Source organism: Penaeus vannamei, chromosome 4 (genome assembly GCF_042767895.1).
Source record: "Penaeus vannamei isolate JL-2024 chromosome 4, ASM4276789v1, whole genome shotgun sequence".
NCBI classification, from domain to species: domain Eukaryota; kingdom Metazoa; phylum Arthropoda; class Malacostraca; order Decapoda; family Penaeidae; genus Penaeus; species Penaeus vannamei.
In genome coordinates this window covers 34,701,015-34,718,514 of record NC_091552.1, presented here as the reverse complement: position 1 = coordinate 34,718,514, position 17,500 = coordinate 34,701,015, and the positions used below count along the sequence as shown (strand labels likewise).

General features: G+C 37.5%; 2 protein-coding genes across 5 annotated transcripts in view; both read left to right on the top strand.

The window, feature by feature from the left end:
* The first annotated feature begins 11,517 nt into the window (after positions 1–11,517).
* Positions 11,518–14,971, top strand: LOC113818959 (uncharacterized). Its single transcript, XM_027371185.2, has 6 exons — positions 11,518–11,659; positions 12,198–12,360; positions 12,723–12,783; positions 13,296–13,381; positions 14,104–14,277; positions 14,470–14,971. The coding sequence occupies exons 2-6, from the start codon at positions 12,199–12,201 to the stop codon at positions 14,515–14,517; spliced, it is 531 nt and encodes a 176-aa protein (XP_027226986.2). The 5' UTR covers positions 11,518–11,659; position 12,198; the 3' UTR covers positions 14,518–14,971.
* A 2,454-nt stretch (positions 14,972–17,425) lies between these two features.
* The window catches only part of LOC113818945 (uncharacterized), an 8,391-nt gene continuing 8,316 nt past the window's right edge, over positions 17,426–17,500 (top strand). For 2 of the 4 annotated variants that reach the window (XM_070120928.1, XM_070120927.1), the window contains exon 1: positions 17,478–17,500. This exon is cut by the window's right edge and continues 66 nt beyond it. The gene's annotated coding sequence lies outside the window, so the exon portion shown is untranslated. The other 2 variants (XM_027371165.2, XM_027371174.2) reach the window with 2 other exon arrangements.

Here is a 17,500-nt window from a genome sequence, read left to right as displayed (position 1 = left end):
AGATTTTTTTTCCTTATTGATTTATTCTTAAGAATTTCCTTTCTTTAACTCTTCACCACGATGATGGTTGTGCCGATGAGTAGGATATGAGGGTGGGGGTCTAGGATTGATGTCAGATATTTTCGTGAGTAGCCATAGACAAAATCGCAGAGTCAGACATTTTTTTTCGTGAATACCCCCGCAGATAACACGCAGGGTCACATACCGATAAAGTCTGATAGGCAAACACCGGATTACTTACAGCATCACATGACAACACCAACCTGGCGTCCCGTGCCACGAAGCACACAATTTTCAACGGAACGGTCTGTAGCGCAATACTTACATTGTTCGTGTGGCGCACAAACGCTACAGGCCCGCGAGGTGGTCCGCATAGCAACCAACGCACGCAATGTTTACAAACATACATCAGGTAGAATGCCAAGGAATATTGTTCAGTCTGGATTGATTCTGCCATATAAACCATATGAACTTTTAAGATCAATGGAATGGTAGTGGGTACTTGCTGACTTGTATTTCATAATGTTTGGTATTAAGCTAAGAAAAAAAAAAGTTAAAAGAGAAGACATAGAAAAGCGTGACTCTTGACTTGTAAACCTAGATGCTAGGTAGAAACTACGCTATTTAATTTAAAAAGGAGACATAAATACTAGCACATGAAAAAGTGGTAGTTCATATGCGTAAGCACAAAAAGCTCTACGGATCAATGTTTACACATGAGCGTCACTGAAACACTACAAACCGTTCCGTCAGAGTACATTCTCTGTATCGAACAAAAGTGTTGGGTATTTTCGAACGGGAACGCAAGGATGCGATAACAACAAACCAACACCAGGGAACAGCGGAACACCCCGTGGGAGAGAGAGAGGGAGGGATAGGTAGATAGAGATAGAGAAAGAGGGTGAGACAGAAAGAACGAGAGGAGAGAAATATTCATCATTTCCATGTCGTTGATGTTCAACTAATGCAGCATGATGAAACAACGAGAAGCAGGGAAAAGAGCCAAGACAGAGAAAGGGGAAAAAACTACCTTGCTGCATGTATCTTTTGACTTTTCTTTTAGTTACCAACGAATGCCCATTCAACAATCGACTATATCTTACGTCGTCGAGTACCTAGAAAAAACAAAATATTAAGAATACTGCTGCGTTCGGAACTCCTTGTTTGGAATTTCTACTTCCTCGCCTCGCCCTCCCGCGAAGCTGGGCGAGCAGGGCTAGTGACGTCACAAGAATGTTTGAGTGTAAACATTGTCAATTGCAGGTAACCACAAGATATTGATTGGTAAAAATTATGGCACTTTATTGATATTATCAAAGAATATTTTTGTGTTTGTCAGTTGCAGGTGAGTTAAATATGTATCAAAAGTTACAAAACCTTTGCAGCGTGTAAAATAAAGACACCGGTATGAGAAATGAGTGAATGTTTACATTCGAGCTGGTTGTATTCTGGGCAGCGAGGATCTTGGAGGTTCCGAACGTGGCCTCTTGCTGCTGGAGGCTATTTTTGGAACAGGACATGTTCATGTTTACATTTTACACAATATCCAACAGTGGTACATGTACAGTTTCCCAATGTGTCGGCATAAGAAAAAATGCAATCACTACATTGGGAAAAGCAAACATTCTTAACTTCATAAAAAATACACATACAGAAGGCAATATTTTCCAAGAACACAGTTGTTTTTGAAATGGAGGGGTCAGGTTCATGTGATAATTTCCCTTCTCCCATAACACCTCACTAGGTTAAATAAGCTAGCGCAAAATATTTGCATAACATCATTAGGCTATAAAAACATATATATATATGTATATATATATGTATATATATATGTATATATATATGTATATATATATGTATATATATATGTATATATATATGTATATATATATGTATATATATATGTATATATATATATGTATATATATATGTATATATATATGTATATATATATGTATATATATATATGTATATATATATGTATATATATATATGTATATATATATGTATATATATATATGTATATATATATGTATATATATATATGTATATATATATATATATATATATATATATATATATATATATATATATATATATATATATCGAAAGAAAGCGTCAATGGCATTGATAGGTCCAGTGCAGCCGAGGTTTTACCCGTAAAGGTAACACCGTGAGCGCTGTCTTCGTAAAAAATTCGTTTAATGTCGTCCGTTTGGCTGCTATGGTACAAGGTCTATATAGGTAAATATAATGAAATGCCCTTGTACAGATCATGACCTAGAACGGGAGCTTTCTCTAACTGCGATATTTTGCTCTTCTGATCATGATGCTGACCTTGCAATGACCTGTAGTAATGAGGATGATGATGTAGATATGATTGCACAAAGCAGCTTGGAAACCCATATAGAATTAGAAGATATGATGTGTTTCGTGGGCTGTCTGGCAAATAAATTCCCCCAATATGAGTCGGAGTGAAAGTCCAGGAAGGACAGGAAGCCATTTGGATGAGTACAGTGGCCAAGCAAAGTCACAAGCTTACAGAACCAAATGCAAATTTCATAGAAAAAATGAAAATTATGAATGGTCTATTTGACTTTTCACGGACAGACAACTTTGAAGTATGGAAAGGGCATCATAAATACCCTTTCGACAGACATGAAGCAGTATGTTAAACTCCCAGATGAGGTCATTGCAGCATATGTTAGGTGTCGCACCTATTTCAGAATGCGCATCTTGAAGGATAAGATTTAAAGTCCACAAAATTGTTATTTAGCTTATATATGTATATGTATGTGTATGTTTATGTATTATCATTATCATTATTGTTATGCAGTGTGTTGGTTGTATAATTTGTTTTATAATAAATTCATCAAAAACATTTGGAGTTTAAATATGCCATGTTCTCTTAGTTTATTTTACTTCTTTATTCTGCCATATTTAAGCTGCAGAATGAGCATTACTAAATTGAATGCGATATAGACCTACAATCGCTGATAATCATCGCCTGTAAAATCTGTCCAACATGCAAATTGTTCAATATTGCTGTTCGGCTTGACTGACTGGCGCGCGCAAAGCCACAATGGCCAGGGGTTGGTTGCAGCTTATATATGTATATGTAAGTGTATGATTATGTATTGTCATTATTGTTATTAGTATTATTATCATTATTATTGTTATTGCTGTATGATTTGTTTTATAATATATTCGTCAAAAACATACATATACCATGTCTTCTTTGTTTATTTTACGTCTTTATTATGCCATATCTAAGCTGCAACATGGGAATTACAAAACTAAATTCACGTAAAATATGTGATATAGACCAAACAAACAACCGCTGATAATCATCGCCTGTAAAATCTGTCCTATATGCAAATCGTTCAACGCGCCGACATCTGAAATATCTGCTCATTTACTATCGTTTTCTTTTATCTCCCTCCCACCCTACCATGCTCTCCCCCCCCCCCCCCTTGTAGTGACACTGGGCTGACATACTCACATATATACACATACACTTTATCATTTAATTTTAGTAATTAACTTCAGGTCTTACCTTCATCACTTCTTTCATAAATAATATTTATTTTGATTATAATTTATATTTTTGTTATACTATCTTTTATATTTTTTTACGTGATCGGTTTTACAGAAAGATAAAAATGTCAGATGTATTAATTAATCTTTACGTATGCATACTATATGCTTCTAGCATATAGTATGCAAAGACACGAATACATACAGACAAAATATACACGCACGAAATACACACAAAGAAGACAAACGAACGCATTCACGATACGAATAAATAACGAGACAATATATACACACGAATTACAATACACTAATCAACAAAACGTGAGTTACTATCACTAATATATACAAAACGCATGACTCGCGATCGGTCTGTTACTTCAAGGTAATGGTTCTTACTTCACTTAAAATTACTATATATGGGATACATGACCTGATCATGCTGTGGAATTGTCTCCAGCGGTGTCCGTCACCGGCAGCGGCAAGGCGGTGTCTCTTGTGTCCGGTTCCGGCGACCTTGGGGGTCACCTCGGCGGCGGGCACACAGGTGGTTGTCACACCCCATTGCCGCTAGAGGTAACTGCCAGTTTGCACACGCAGACCACCACTGTCATGGTTCCAGGTGTCATCCGAACGGACGAAGAGGTCACCCGGTCGTCTGGTCGTAATACGTGTCCTTAAAACTACGATGTCAGCATCCGAAGCCGTGCACGGGGATAACCTGGGCCGAGAGAGGTCGCGTGGGGCCAGCGAAGGGCCATAACACCACTACAAGGCCTTATCACCCAAAACTGGGCAGAACTCCGAAGTGACGAGACCTGTACTTATAAAGACCTTGCTATGGTATAGACCGTGTATAATTATCCGTGTTACCACCAAGTATCACGCGATATATTTTAGCATAACGTTTTGCTAAAATAAATACGAAGAATGTGAATGATCCAGATAAAGTTGTCGCAACAATTGCTGTTAGGCATCACCACATCCCCGTGACTATATAAAGGATTGCAGAGGGAACTACGGAAACGGAATCGATATAGCCAGCTACCCCTAGCTCCCCCCCCCCTCTCCTACACTAAAGAACCCTTCCTTTCCTCCCCCCTTTAGTCCATTCTACGGCAATCGATATAGGAGAGTTAAGGAATGAGAAAACTAGGAAATTTATAAGGATTAAGTAGTGTTCGTGTTGGTTGGTTACGCGTATTCCGGAGTTAAATACTGAGGTATGTAGTTGATTTTGTTTTTTTTTATGGAGCTAGGAAATGTATGTTTAGAACATCAAATTCTAGGAAGATAAGGTGCAGATAGTTGCTTAACTTCCTATTTCATTTGCAACTCGTTCGTTCTCTGTTTCTCCTGTCGCTGCCTGTTAACGAACAGATAATTGACCTGTGCTTTTGTTAGTTCAGTGGTAGGGGCGGATTCAGAGAATTTTCTGGTGGAGGGCACAGGGGGTAACAATAAAATGTGGGGGGCCGCCCTAAAGCAACAAAAATTAAGGCTGCCCTCTTCAATATTTATATTGTACAGTTACACATTGTTTATGTTTTCATCTTGCTTTTCTTGGTCACATTAAATCTGCTGAGTGTACTTTTATCAAGTGGTAGGCTAACACACAGAACACTATGATGTTTGCTGTACAGTTAATCAGAAGTTGGTGCTCCTAGCTCTGTACAGTGAACACTATCTTATCTTTAAATGCCTATACATGAAATAGCTTATTGATTTATTAAAAATCTTATATGATTAATAAAAGCAACAGGAATTATAATGCTAAGTTGTATACAATATCCACATTGCAGGAATACCCTCAGACTTAGCAGGTCACTTATCAGAAGAGGAAATAAGTCTAACATCAGACAATTATGAAGAAGTTCTACTATCTATACCTCCTCGTCCAGGTAAGAGAATATACTATCATGACACCAAATGTGCTGCAATACATTTTGACACAAAATTACATAACTATGAATCATAAAATGCATTATTGATTATATTGCTACTTTTATATTATTTATAAAATCAGTTATTTGTAAATGTACATATTTAATTGCATGGATAATATGTATATATATGTATATATGTATGTATATGTATATATATATATATATATATATATATATATATATATATATATATATATATATAATAATTGCCTTTTTTCAGCTGACATGAAACTGTCTAATTACACTAGAAAGTTTTTTTTTCTTCATTTGCGACATTCTCCGGGCCGATCGCGACAGCAACGTTGCCGATGCTTCTACGCTGTTGCCACAGGTGCGGCTCCACCCCCATTCCTAGGAATCGTACTCGACTGTTTTACTGATGTAGCATTAGGAAATAATAATAAATACAAGTTGTTAGTTATCAACATCTTAACATTACAAATCAAACGACGGGAAACTATCGACATCAGTTGGAAATGCGCGGGCTTTAAGCGCCGCCCATCATACTTTTCCTTCGTCTATCGACATCAGTTTCGAAGACCACACTTCTTAAAATATTTTGAAAATGACTCTATTTATTAATTTATACTTACTACATATACGTTTATATATATATATATATATATATATATATATATATATATATATATATATACGTTTACGGCTGCATATTCAATTATACATACATAATAAGTAAAATAATTATATAGAAGCTAATATAAATTTTCATAATATTTTTTAGCCATTCAGATAATTTCCTGAATATTATTCGTCATGGAACACTTTTGGAGACCTGGATATGTCCAAGATTAAAGCATAAATGATATAAGAAAAGCAGTAACTATTTGTTGCTTTACATGACATATCGCATAAAAGCGCACACATACGAAAGATAAAACCTGAACCTCGCTCTTCCTAGCCGTGACCCTATTATATATATATATATATATATATATATATATATATATATATATATATATATATATATATATATATGTGTGTGTGTGTGTGTGTGTGTGTGTGTGTGTGTGTGTGTGTGTGTGTGTGCAAGCGTGTGTACATATATATATGTATGTGTATGTGTACAGTATATGTATATATATATATATATATATATATATATATATATATATATATATATATATATATATATATACGTATATTTATATGCATGTATGTATACATATGTATTTAAATATATATAGGTATATATATATGTATGTATGTATACATATGCGTGTATATATATATATATATATATATATATATATATATATATATATATATATGTATATATATACATGTATACACAGACATTTATATATATGCACACACACAGACGTGTACGAGTAAATACTTTTAAGCTAGTACTTAGTGCAGTAATATCCTCATTAACATCATCAACGTTACTAATAATGCACCATACAGTGTAGCATGAAATTTGAACTTCCCATTTCTTCCAGTTTCAAAATATAATATACAATACAATACAAAACAAGAAGAGAATCTAAGATTCTCGAAAGAAGAAAAGGAAGAAGGGCTAAGATAGTAGATAGCTACCTTAAAATGAAGTATTAGAGGGATATAATGAAAGGAGGGGGGCGTAACCCCTTGCTAGACATAAATTGGAGTTTGATCAGCCTGTTGTAGGTCAGCGCGTACCTGTGGGTGCCGGAGGCTGTAGAAGATTATTGATTTCCTTTGGTTCTTCTACTCGCAGGAGTGTGAAGTACCCTTTTCATGTTTTAAATATGTTTGTATTACATAGTTTCCTATTTACATGAATAAGATAAAAGTGGATCACGATTCCTTGTACCCTTCACCTTAAAGAGATTCTTATATACGCATAAACAGGAAATTTTGTTCTTCACATCCATTCGCGCATACTCACACGTGTTAACGCGCTCATTAGTCAGCTTCAGTTGTTCATATATGACTCCGCCCTCATAAATAGGGGCGGAGTCAGAAGAAACTGTAGAACTACAGTTCCTTGACGGCGGAAAAATGGCCTTAACATTCCTTAATTGCAAACCTTATGTACATTATATACATATGGAAGCAATATATATATATATGTGAGCGTGTGTGTGTGTGTGTGTGTGTGTGTGTGTGTGTGTGTGTGTGTGTGTGTGTGTGTGTGTGTGTGTGTGTGTGTGTGTGTGTGTGTGTGTGTGTGTGTGTGTGTGTGTGTATAAAGAGAGAAAAAATCTACTGCACAACCTTGATATATCGAATTATAGGGTTACGTTAGCGCGAATTACAAGAGCGATCCACGAACTTTCCCGGTAGAGGCGTGGCGATCACCTCACACTTGTTAGCATGTAAGTAATAATGACAAGAAAATAAATGTGCTAGATATCAAAGGTCACATAGCACTACGCTTTTGTATTGTGTTGGGAGGGTTTTAAAGTTCTTCATTAGAGTTAAAATGTCATGTTTTGGTCATTTATTGTCTGATAGTATAGCATTTAAAGGAGAGGGTAGATGGGGTAAGATAGGTATTGATGACAAGAAGGGTTAAGGACAATGGATGGTTAGATCGAATGAAGGATATTTGTGCGTCTGAGGAAGGAGAATAAATTATCAATTGAAAAGGTGGGGGATTCTGTAAGGATGTCTGACAGGTTGGGGGGTAGGGGAAGAAGGGATATGTGAGGGAAAGTAAGGGTACAGGCTTCGGCAAAGCGAGGGCAGGATATTAGGGTATGTGGGACCGAGAATAGGACATTGCATGTAGGGCATAAAGGTAGGTTAGAGGAATGTGACATGAGGTGTGAGTGAGTGATTCTGGTGTGGCCTATTCGGGCAAGGGCAGTTTCCCAACGTCTGTTTTGATGGTATGGAGCTGACCAAGGGGATATTGAGGAGTTTATGGTTTGGAGTTTGTTGGTGTACAGACCTGACCAAAAAGATTGCCATCGGTTATTAAGTAAGGTTTTGAAGTAGGGGTAGAAGTCGGTGGCTGGGATGTGTGAAAAGCGGGGTTGGTGACTTGTGGGCAGGGCAGCAGATCGTGCCAAGTTATCTACTTTTTCGTTGCCGGAAATCCCGACATGGCTGGGTATCCAGCAAAAATCCACTACTTTCTGTTGTGTAGACAGATAGAATATCTAATCATGTATCTTATGGGCTATAGGGTTGATAGGGTGTATGGATTGTATGAGTGATATTGAGTTACATGAGTCAGTGAAGATGGTGAATGGTGAGGAAGAGATGGAAGTTATGCCTTGAAGAGCAAAGAGGACAGCATATAGTTCTGTTGTAAGGACGTTCGATTCAGGTGGAAGAAGAAAGCTGTATGTCTGAGAGGGAAAGACTATGGTAAAACCAGCACTTGAGCTGGTTTTAGACCCGTCAGTATAGATACGAGTGCTAGAGGAGTGACTGGAGATATGAGCAAGGAAATGTGTGAGAAGGATAGAAGGTGAAATGAATGACTTTGGAAGATCAGGGAAAATAGAGGAGCAATTACAAGAGACAGGTACTAGCCAGGGAGGGAAAACTTGGGTAGAAACAGGAAGAATACGGAGATGAGGAAAGGATGAATGGGAAAGAAGAGCGTCCATTCCAACAGGGAAAGGGACAGGTAAACGTTGGAGAGAGAGGAAGAGAAGATACGAAATGGTTGAGGGACAGTTAGTTTGGAGAGAGAAAATTGGTGGAAGCGAGCGTAGTTTCTTAGGGACAGAAGAACGCGGCGTCTAGAGAGGGATGGTAGTCCTGATTCAACGTACAGGCTCTCAACTGGAGAGGATCGGATAGCTCCGAGGGCTAGGCGGAGACCGCAATGGTGGATAGGTTCAAGGAGAGAGAGAGAAGAGAGGCAGAGGCAGAAGAATATATATGGCAACTATAGTCAAGGGTGGAGAGGATTAGCATAATATGGAGATGAAGGAGTTTTTTTGCGGTCTGATCCCCAGGAGAGGTGGGATAGTAGGGGCATTTTAATAGATATTTCACAAATCTGGAAACTAAATCGTTACCAAATAATTTCTTCACCAATATGTTCATAAAGGTGTGTAATATCATGTCTTAAAAAGTTGTGGGAAACCCCGGAAAAAAATTCCAATATGGCCGCCACAAAATCTATGTCCAATATCTTGATGTGTATTTGACTTAGATTTTTCATAGTGTTGCCTAACATGTTTTTTTTTTTTTTTTTTTTTTTTTTTTAATAAGTCAAAGAATCCAATAATTATGATTCTGAGACAATTAGAGCATTATTTTATTTATTAACTTAAGAAATCCAAAATGGCTGCCCATAATGTGTCATGCTTTTTGGTGTTTGTCGTATGAGCCTCTCAGCTGCTGTATCTGGGCCTGCACATATGAAGCAAGTGAGCACTGGTGGTGATTCTACATAGTCTTTATCCATTGCTAGAGTTCAGTGTTCTGAAGCAGAATATGAGGCATGAATTATAATATAATATTGCTTTAATTGTCTAAGAATCATGTTTATTGAATTCCTAGACCTGAAAAACATAGGATTTGACACCAACAACAAGAATCTTTCTAAAAAAGAGATTACTTGAGGAAGTACTTTTATTTATGTGTTATGCACTTAAAAAGCCTACGTAATAAAATGATTATATAACTTACGTCTTACAACAATGTTCGTTTTGGTCAGACGACCCCTCATCTCATTTATATAAATTTCATAATTTTATGTAAGCCTAGAGTGATTATTAACATGTCATATAGGCCTCCATAGTAAGAAAAACTGGACATAAATCCTGTATGCATATAATATTGCTTAATGCATATAATAGACACAGCCATGCATAAATACATGCCTTGACCTAGATTTCTCTAGTTTACCAGCAACATATGACTTTCTAATTAATCACATTAGTTCGTAAATAGATATTACATGTATATAATATAAACTTACCCTAATATATATACATATTTTGGGAATTATTTGGTGCATTTGATGTGTATAAGGGCTCGTACAGGAGCACACTGCTCCAGTAGTAAACACAATGATGATGTCAGCATCATGAAAATTTATTCAGAAAGGTTACAAATATATATAATTCGTATGACAAGGTCAGAATATGCTTTGAATTTCACTTTTTCCACATGAATACCATGGTACACCTATTTAGTAGTACCGCAGACAGCCATACTTGCTATAAACCTAACATATGAGCCCTTTGAGGGTAAACAGGGATCATTACTGTTTATTTTAATGTATTTTTGTAATTATTTTGGTAGTTTTAGCCATCAGAAAGAATGTAAGAAAATGGTGTTTTATTTCTGTGCGTTATAGGTTGAATTTAACTTTTTTGGGGGTACCATAAAATACAACTGAAAAAAGGAGAGTGAGTCCCAGTTTATTTAATGTTACCAGTTGATTTCATATCAAGGGACCCCAATGCTTCAGAAAAAAACACATGCTTGTAGAGTTGTTGGGGGTGGGTGCATGAGGGATGTTCTGGGGCCCGCGGCGTAAGATACAGATATGATATTTTTCATTTTTTTTAGACGATAAGAATTGGCAGCCATTTTGGATTTCTTGTTATTCAATAAAATATCGGTCAAATTGTCTCAGAATCATAAGTATTGAATTCTTTGACGTAAAAACATAGGTTTAGACACCACTATGAGAAATCTAAGTCAAATACACATCAAGATATTGGACGTCGTAGATTTTGTGGCGGCCATATCGGTGTTTCCCACAAGATTTGAACTTCAACCTTTTAAGACATGATATTACACACCTTTGTGAACATATTGAAGAAATTGTTTAGTAACGATTTAGTTGCCAGATTTTCAGAGGTTTCCCTTATTAGGAGAGGGTTTGTAATAGTCGGAGGCGATGGCGGGCTTTTTCTCTAATAGAAAGGATATGATCCCGCCAAGATAGCTTGGAGTCAAAAAAAAAAAAAAAAAAAAACTCGCCGGAAGAGCGGGATTGGAGAGGGTGTTGGCATGTAAACAAAGGAACTTTCCTATCTTTCGTAGTAAATAATCTTTGGTGTTGGCTTGCGTTCAAGGGCGTGGTTGCCTATGTTTACACCCGTACTATTATCGTCCTGCGTGTCATGCCGGCGCTAAAGTCTTTGGTGTAAAGGCTTAGTGGGATTGCAACGGCGGTTGGAGCTAGAAGTGTTTCCTCGGGAGGTTTGATGTGATTAGAACAAACCTGATTATCGTCTCTGGCATCCATTTTCGAGGTATGATGACCCTGCTTTTGGAATGTTCATACGTTTTGTTTCGATCTACCACTTTGTGATATAAACTTCCTGGAAATAAATAAACACGCATTTACATTTGTGCAGCGTTATCCTAGTCTAGGCATTCTCCTAGCTCCCAACCCCCGCACCCCCGCAAGCCACTTTCTGATTTACCAAATCCACGCAATTCAAATCAAGCAAACCCGACACAGTCCAACCCTACTTAAATTCAAAATAGCCTAACCTAGTCTAACCTAGCCTGCACATGACCCTTGTCAGCGGGAGGGAGGAGCTCCACCGCCCCCCGGACCCGCTCCAAGGCAACCCCCAAAACGCATATGTCTCTGCAGTGTCGTAGATCGTAGAGAAGCGAGTTTTGATGGTAGAAAGAAATGCGTCAACAAAATTCAGTTAGTAGCTGTGGTAAAAACATAAAACAAAACTAAACAAAATATTTAAAGTTGTAAAATATGTTCAATCGTTACGTAAGATGCAGACAGCCCTTCTTATACATATAACACTCCCTTCTCCCGTGCAGCATGGAATACCCGACGAAGGAAAAGCTTCAGCTGGTCGCACACCCAGTACCTTCCGCCCCGGAACCCTCGGAGGCGTCAGCAGCGAATCCCAGGGAAGAGAATACCTGCTGTTGCGGCTGCAGTTGGCGGACTGGCGCCATCACCATCGCCATCATCTACCTGGTGAGACTGGCTTCGTGTCATGTATGTCCTATGATGAGATCTGTTATATTGCGGAGTTTTGTGTGTTATCTGTTGTGATATCTTTGCGGTTTAGTGGACAAGTAATTAATCTATTTATTACTTATAATCAAGAAGGGTTTACTCAAATAATCTGGGACATGTTTTCTTGTCCATGTGTTTGACTTTTGTTAATATATTATTAGTAAATGAAAAAAAATCTTTTCTTTTGTTGATCAAATTTAGTAGAAACCTCCTTTATCCCTAAATAAACTATAAATCGAAAGGGGCTGCAGCCGTAGAAAAGGTTGGGAACCAGATTTACGCAATGATCTCTGTTGCTAATTTAAATCTATTATCCGCAGCTTGTGTCCCTGAGTTTTGTAGGAATGCTAATCGCACTCCTCTGCACTGAAAATATGAGAGGTAAGTCATGGCAAAGTAAAAATTGGTGGTGAGAAAGTAGGTCATGGCAAAGTAAAAATTGGTGGTGAGAAAGTAGGTCATGGCAAAGTAAAAATTGGTGGTGAGAAAGTAGGTCATGGCAAAGTAAAAATTGGTGGTGAGAAAGTAGGTCATGGCAAAGTAAAAATTGGTGGTGAGAAAGTAGGTCATGGCAAAGTAAAAATTGGTGGTGAGAAAGTAGGTCATGGCAAAGTAAAAATTGGTGGTGAGAAAGTAGGTCATGGCAAAGTAAAAATTGGTGGTGAGAAAGTAGGTCATGGCAAAGTAAAAATTGGTGGTGAGAAAGTAGGTCATGGCAAAGTAAAAATTGGTGGTGAGAAAGTAGGTCATGGCAAAGTAAAAATTGGTGGGGAGAAAATTAAAACGTATATTGTAGAAGTTTTCTGTAATGTGCCTTTAAAAGGAAATGTCACTTGCATAAGGTCACGTCAGTTTCTATTAAAATAGTTTTATTTATTTATTTATTTTTTCAGATGTTGGTCTCCCGGTTTTGATCACGTGTAGTGTACTTGGAATTGCAATCATCTTTATCTCCTTGCTTTTATACGGAGCCATAAAGGTTAGTGACAAACGTACAGCCGCACATGCACACACACACATGCACATACATACACATATACATACACAAAGGTATTCATACGTACACATACATATATACATACATATATACATACACACATACATACATATATACATACATACATACATACATATATGCATACACACATACATACATATATACATACACACATACATACATATATACATACACACATACATACATATATACATACACACATACATACATATATACATACACACATACATATATACAAACACACATACATACATATGTACATACACACATACATACATATATACATACATACATACATACACACATACATACATATATACATACACATACATACATATACAGTATACATCCACACACACACACTCACACGCACACGTACTTACTCATAGACACACATACACATATACATCCACACACACATCCGCATACACACACAAACATACGCTCGCGCACACACACAACACACATACATATATACACACAACACACACTTACAGACACACACACACATACAGACATACAACACACAAACACACACACACGCGTGCACACACAAACATGCGTAGACATGCATGCATACAAACATGCATAAATGCACATGCATGCATACTGTTTTAGTTACAAGAAACAGACATGTAAAGGAAAGACAGGCATAAAAACATGATAATCCTCCGTCACTCCAGCGGCGTCCGCCCTTCCTCCTCGCCTGGATGTGTTGGGAAGGCGTCAACATTGGCCTTTTTGTGGTCGGTACCATCATCTCCTCCTCCTCCATGAGCCTCGCTGCACTAGGAGGCTTGGTTGGTGTTGGTGCAAGATGCCTCGGCTTCTTCGTCGTCCATAAATACCGTAAAACCGTAAGTTGGTTGTTTTTCCCGCCCGATTTTTTTTTTTTTTGTCTTATTATTGGTTCGTCTTGGTTCTATTGGTTCTTCTTCTTCTCCTCCTTATCCCCTCCTCCCCTTCTTGATTAATCATACTGATTAAGCGATGAAAACAAATAAAATAGAAAAATGAATAGAATTTCTCTGACGGTCTTTTTCTCGCAGCTGATCGCCCAGCCTCCGAAGCGAGAGGCCAACAACGCCCCGGCCTGATTCTGCGGAGATGCAGCCTCCTCCCCCACGCAGGGAAATGGTCTTGGAACCTCTTGCGTTTCCTTGTGTGCGAGCGGCTTAAACGCATTTAAGTTTGTGTGTGTATTAATGGATGTATGTCTATATATATGAATGGACATATAGATATCTAAATATCTATATGTGCATATGCTGTATATGTATATATTTATATTTATGTTTATATGTAGAAAAAAATGAGTACTGAAACCTGATCGTAAATGGAAAAGTATCAATTGATAAAGTTTGTTCTAAACAAACGATTTTAACAAACACGAAAACAAAAGCAATAAGAACTGGGATGGCAAAATTGCAATTTTCTCACACGCATCCACATGAAATCTATGAATATATATATATGCCTGTATGTTGTTTATGTATGTTATATAAAGATTGTTTTATATCGCTAATGGAAGAAATAAAATCTGCATCCTTACTGAAATTATTTAATGACCTGCTCAATGTACAAGAATAGATAGATGAAAAATAGAAAAAAGGGAAATGAGAGAAAAAAAATATATAAAGTGAGAAATGAGAAAACTCGGGAAAGGAAGAGACAAATAGTAAGAGAGCAACGAAAAACACCAAAGAGAAAACATATTAACCAGAGATACAGATATAGACGTAGAATAAAGGCGAGAGAGAAAAGAAGAGAAAGAGTGAGGCGGGAATATCCCGAGAATGAGAATGGAAGAAGCGTGGGTATCGCTTGGGAGCCAAACGGGGCCTTCTGACGCTGGTTGAAGCCCCTGGCACCAATCGAAGCTTCTGACACTAACTGAAGCTTCTAACACTAATTGAAGCACCTGTCAGACTGAAGCTTCTGGCACTGGTTCTCTCGTGGTCGAGGCTACAGGGTGATCATCTGTGTTTGGTCCTCCCATAGTAGGTGTGGTCTGATTGGTCGACCTGCGTGTGCCTATATATAAATAAATATATATCTATATGTACACATATTTACATATGTACATATATATATACACACCTATGTTTATGTATATATACATATACATACGTATATACATACACATGAATAAATAAATAAATTATATATATATACATATATATATATATATATATATATATATATATATATATATATATATATATATATATATATATACGTATGTCTACATGTCTATATGTATGTATACATATGTGTATATATACATACATACATTTACATATACATATACTCAGCATAAAAACATATGTAGGCCTATAGCTTTTCTTCTCTAGACATTACGCTTCCTCCTTATCTTTTTGTGCACTCCAATAAAGTTTTTGTTTTCTGTTAACGACACGACACGTAAGATTAGGGCGGTGATGAAAATGGTCTTGGTTTCCGTTTTTTTTTTCGCTACTTCAGAGTGAGTGAACGAGAGCTGGACTCTTGCTATATATGTATGGCTCCTCTCCTGGGCAGGTGCCAGCTTCTGTATTTTGTCAGTTTCTTCCGGCCGCGACAAAGGGGGTGAATTCGCCAGGCTTGCTCGAGGGGAAGGAAGTTACTTGGGCAGACAAGGCTCAGGCGTGGTAGGTGTGATGCAGCGGGGACGGAAGTGTGATCTACCTTCCGGATGTTGTTTATATTTACTGGTGTAACGTCTCGGATAGGGAAAGGCTAGATCAGCAGCAACTCGAGGTGTCTTGACGTCTAGATTTGATGACGATACAAAAGTTGCGATTTTATATTTGGAAGAGGGACATGGGATTTATTATTTATTTTGGTCTTTTCAATTTTCAGAAAGGATGGGAAATAATGATTTTAATGGTTATATTTTCATAGATCAATCATCAAAATAGCCATGTGGATGAGAAGAGCGGACGATCATGTTTATGAGTGAATGATTCTCAAATGGAATTGCTCGCAGTGGGAGTGTTAATGTGTTAAAGTTTCAAATAGCTTTTCAGGCGATTTTGACTTCATATGTCTTATTGGTCTGGTATCCTCACACATTAAATAAATATTTCATTCATTCATTGAGTGCAAGGAACAGCGCCACGCACCGGGTGAGAGAGAGAGAGAGAGAAGGGGGGGGGGAGGGAAGGAGAGAGAGAGGGATGCAGGGAGAGATAGATGTATAGATAGGTAGAGATAGAGAGAGGGAGAGGGAGAATGAGAATGAGAAAGAGTAAGAGGGTTAAGCGAAAGAACGATTGGAGAGGGAAAGAGAAATATTCTTCACTTCCATATGAAAGAGCTTCAACAAACACAGCATGATACACGACGAGAATCAAGAGAAAGGAGCCAAGAAAACGAAAGATAAAGAAATACCTTGCTACATGTACCACCTCTTGACCATTCAACAATCGACTATTTCTTACGTTGTCGAGTACTTAAAAAAAACGTAATATTTAATATAACTAAAACACAACTAGAGTGAGGCTACCCTAAGATTTCAATGCGACAGGAAACCATGAGGCCGGGAAACGTGTATTTCGTAACATGATGTAAGCACTGTCTTAGTTGGCGCTTTGGAAGGACTAGAGTTCGGTTTTACCAGCTGTAAAGGGATCAGTTTAGTTAACAGCACACAAAAAGGAAAGAAAAATAAAATAGCGAAAAATATTTGCATGCTATCATTAGGCCATAATCACACTTATGTACCGAAAGAAAGCGAGGAAGGGACAATGTCATTTACAGGTTAAGCGTAGCTAAGGTTTTACCTGTAACGGCAACATCGTGAGCGCTGTCTTAGTAACCATTTCGTTTATTATCGTCCGTTTGGCTGCTATGGTTTGAACTTCGTGTATAATTATCAGTGTTACCACCAAGTATCACCCTGAAGCCGTTATGCTGAAGTAAAGACAAAAAAGAATGTAAATAATCCAGTTAAAATTGTCGTAATAATTGCTGTTCGGCAACACCACAGACCCGGCACCATATAAAGGATTGGAGATACAAGAATCGTGAGAAGGCGTTTGGCAGCACGTAGGAAAGATATAGAAGAATATAACTAGG

Excerpts from the sequence above, each read along its gene's own strand:
- LOC113818959 (XM_027371185.2), top strand. The coding sequence starts at position 12,199 with ATGGAATACCCGACGAAGGAAAAGCTTCAGCTGGTCGCACACCCAGTA. Across the intron at positions 12,784-13,295 it reads CTGCACTGAAAATATGAGAG|ATGTTGGTCTCCCGGTTTTG; the intron begins GTAAGTCATGGC and ends TTATTTTTTCAG. Across the intron at positions 14,278-14,469 it reads TCCATAAATACCGTAAAACC|CTGATCGCCCAGCCTCCGAA; the intron begins GTAAGTTGGTTG and ends TTTTTCTCGCAG.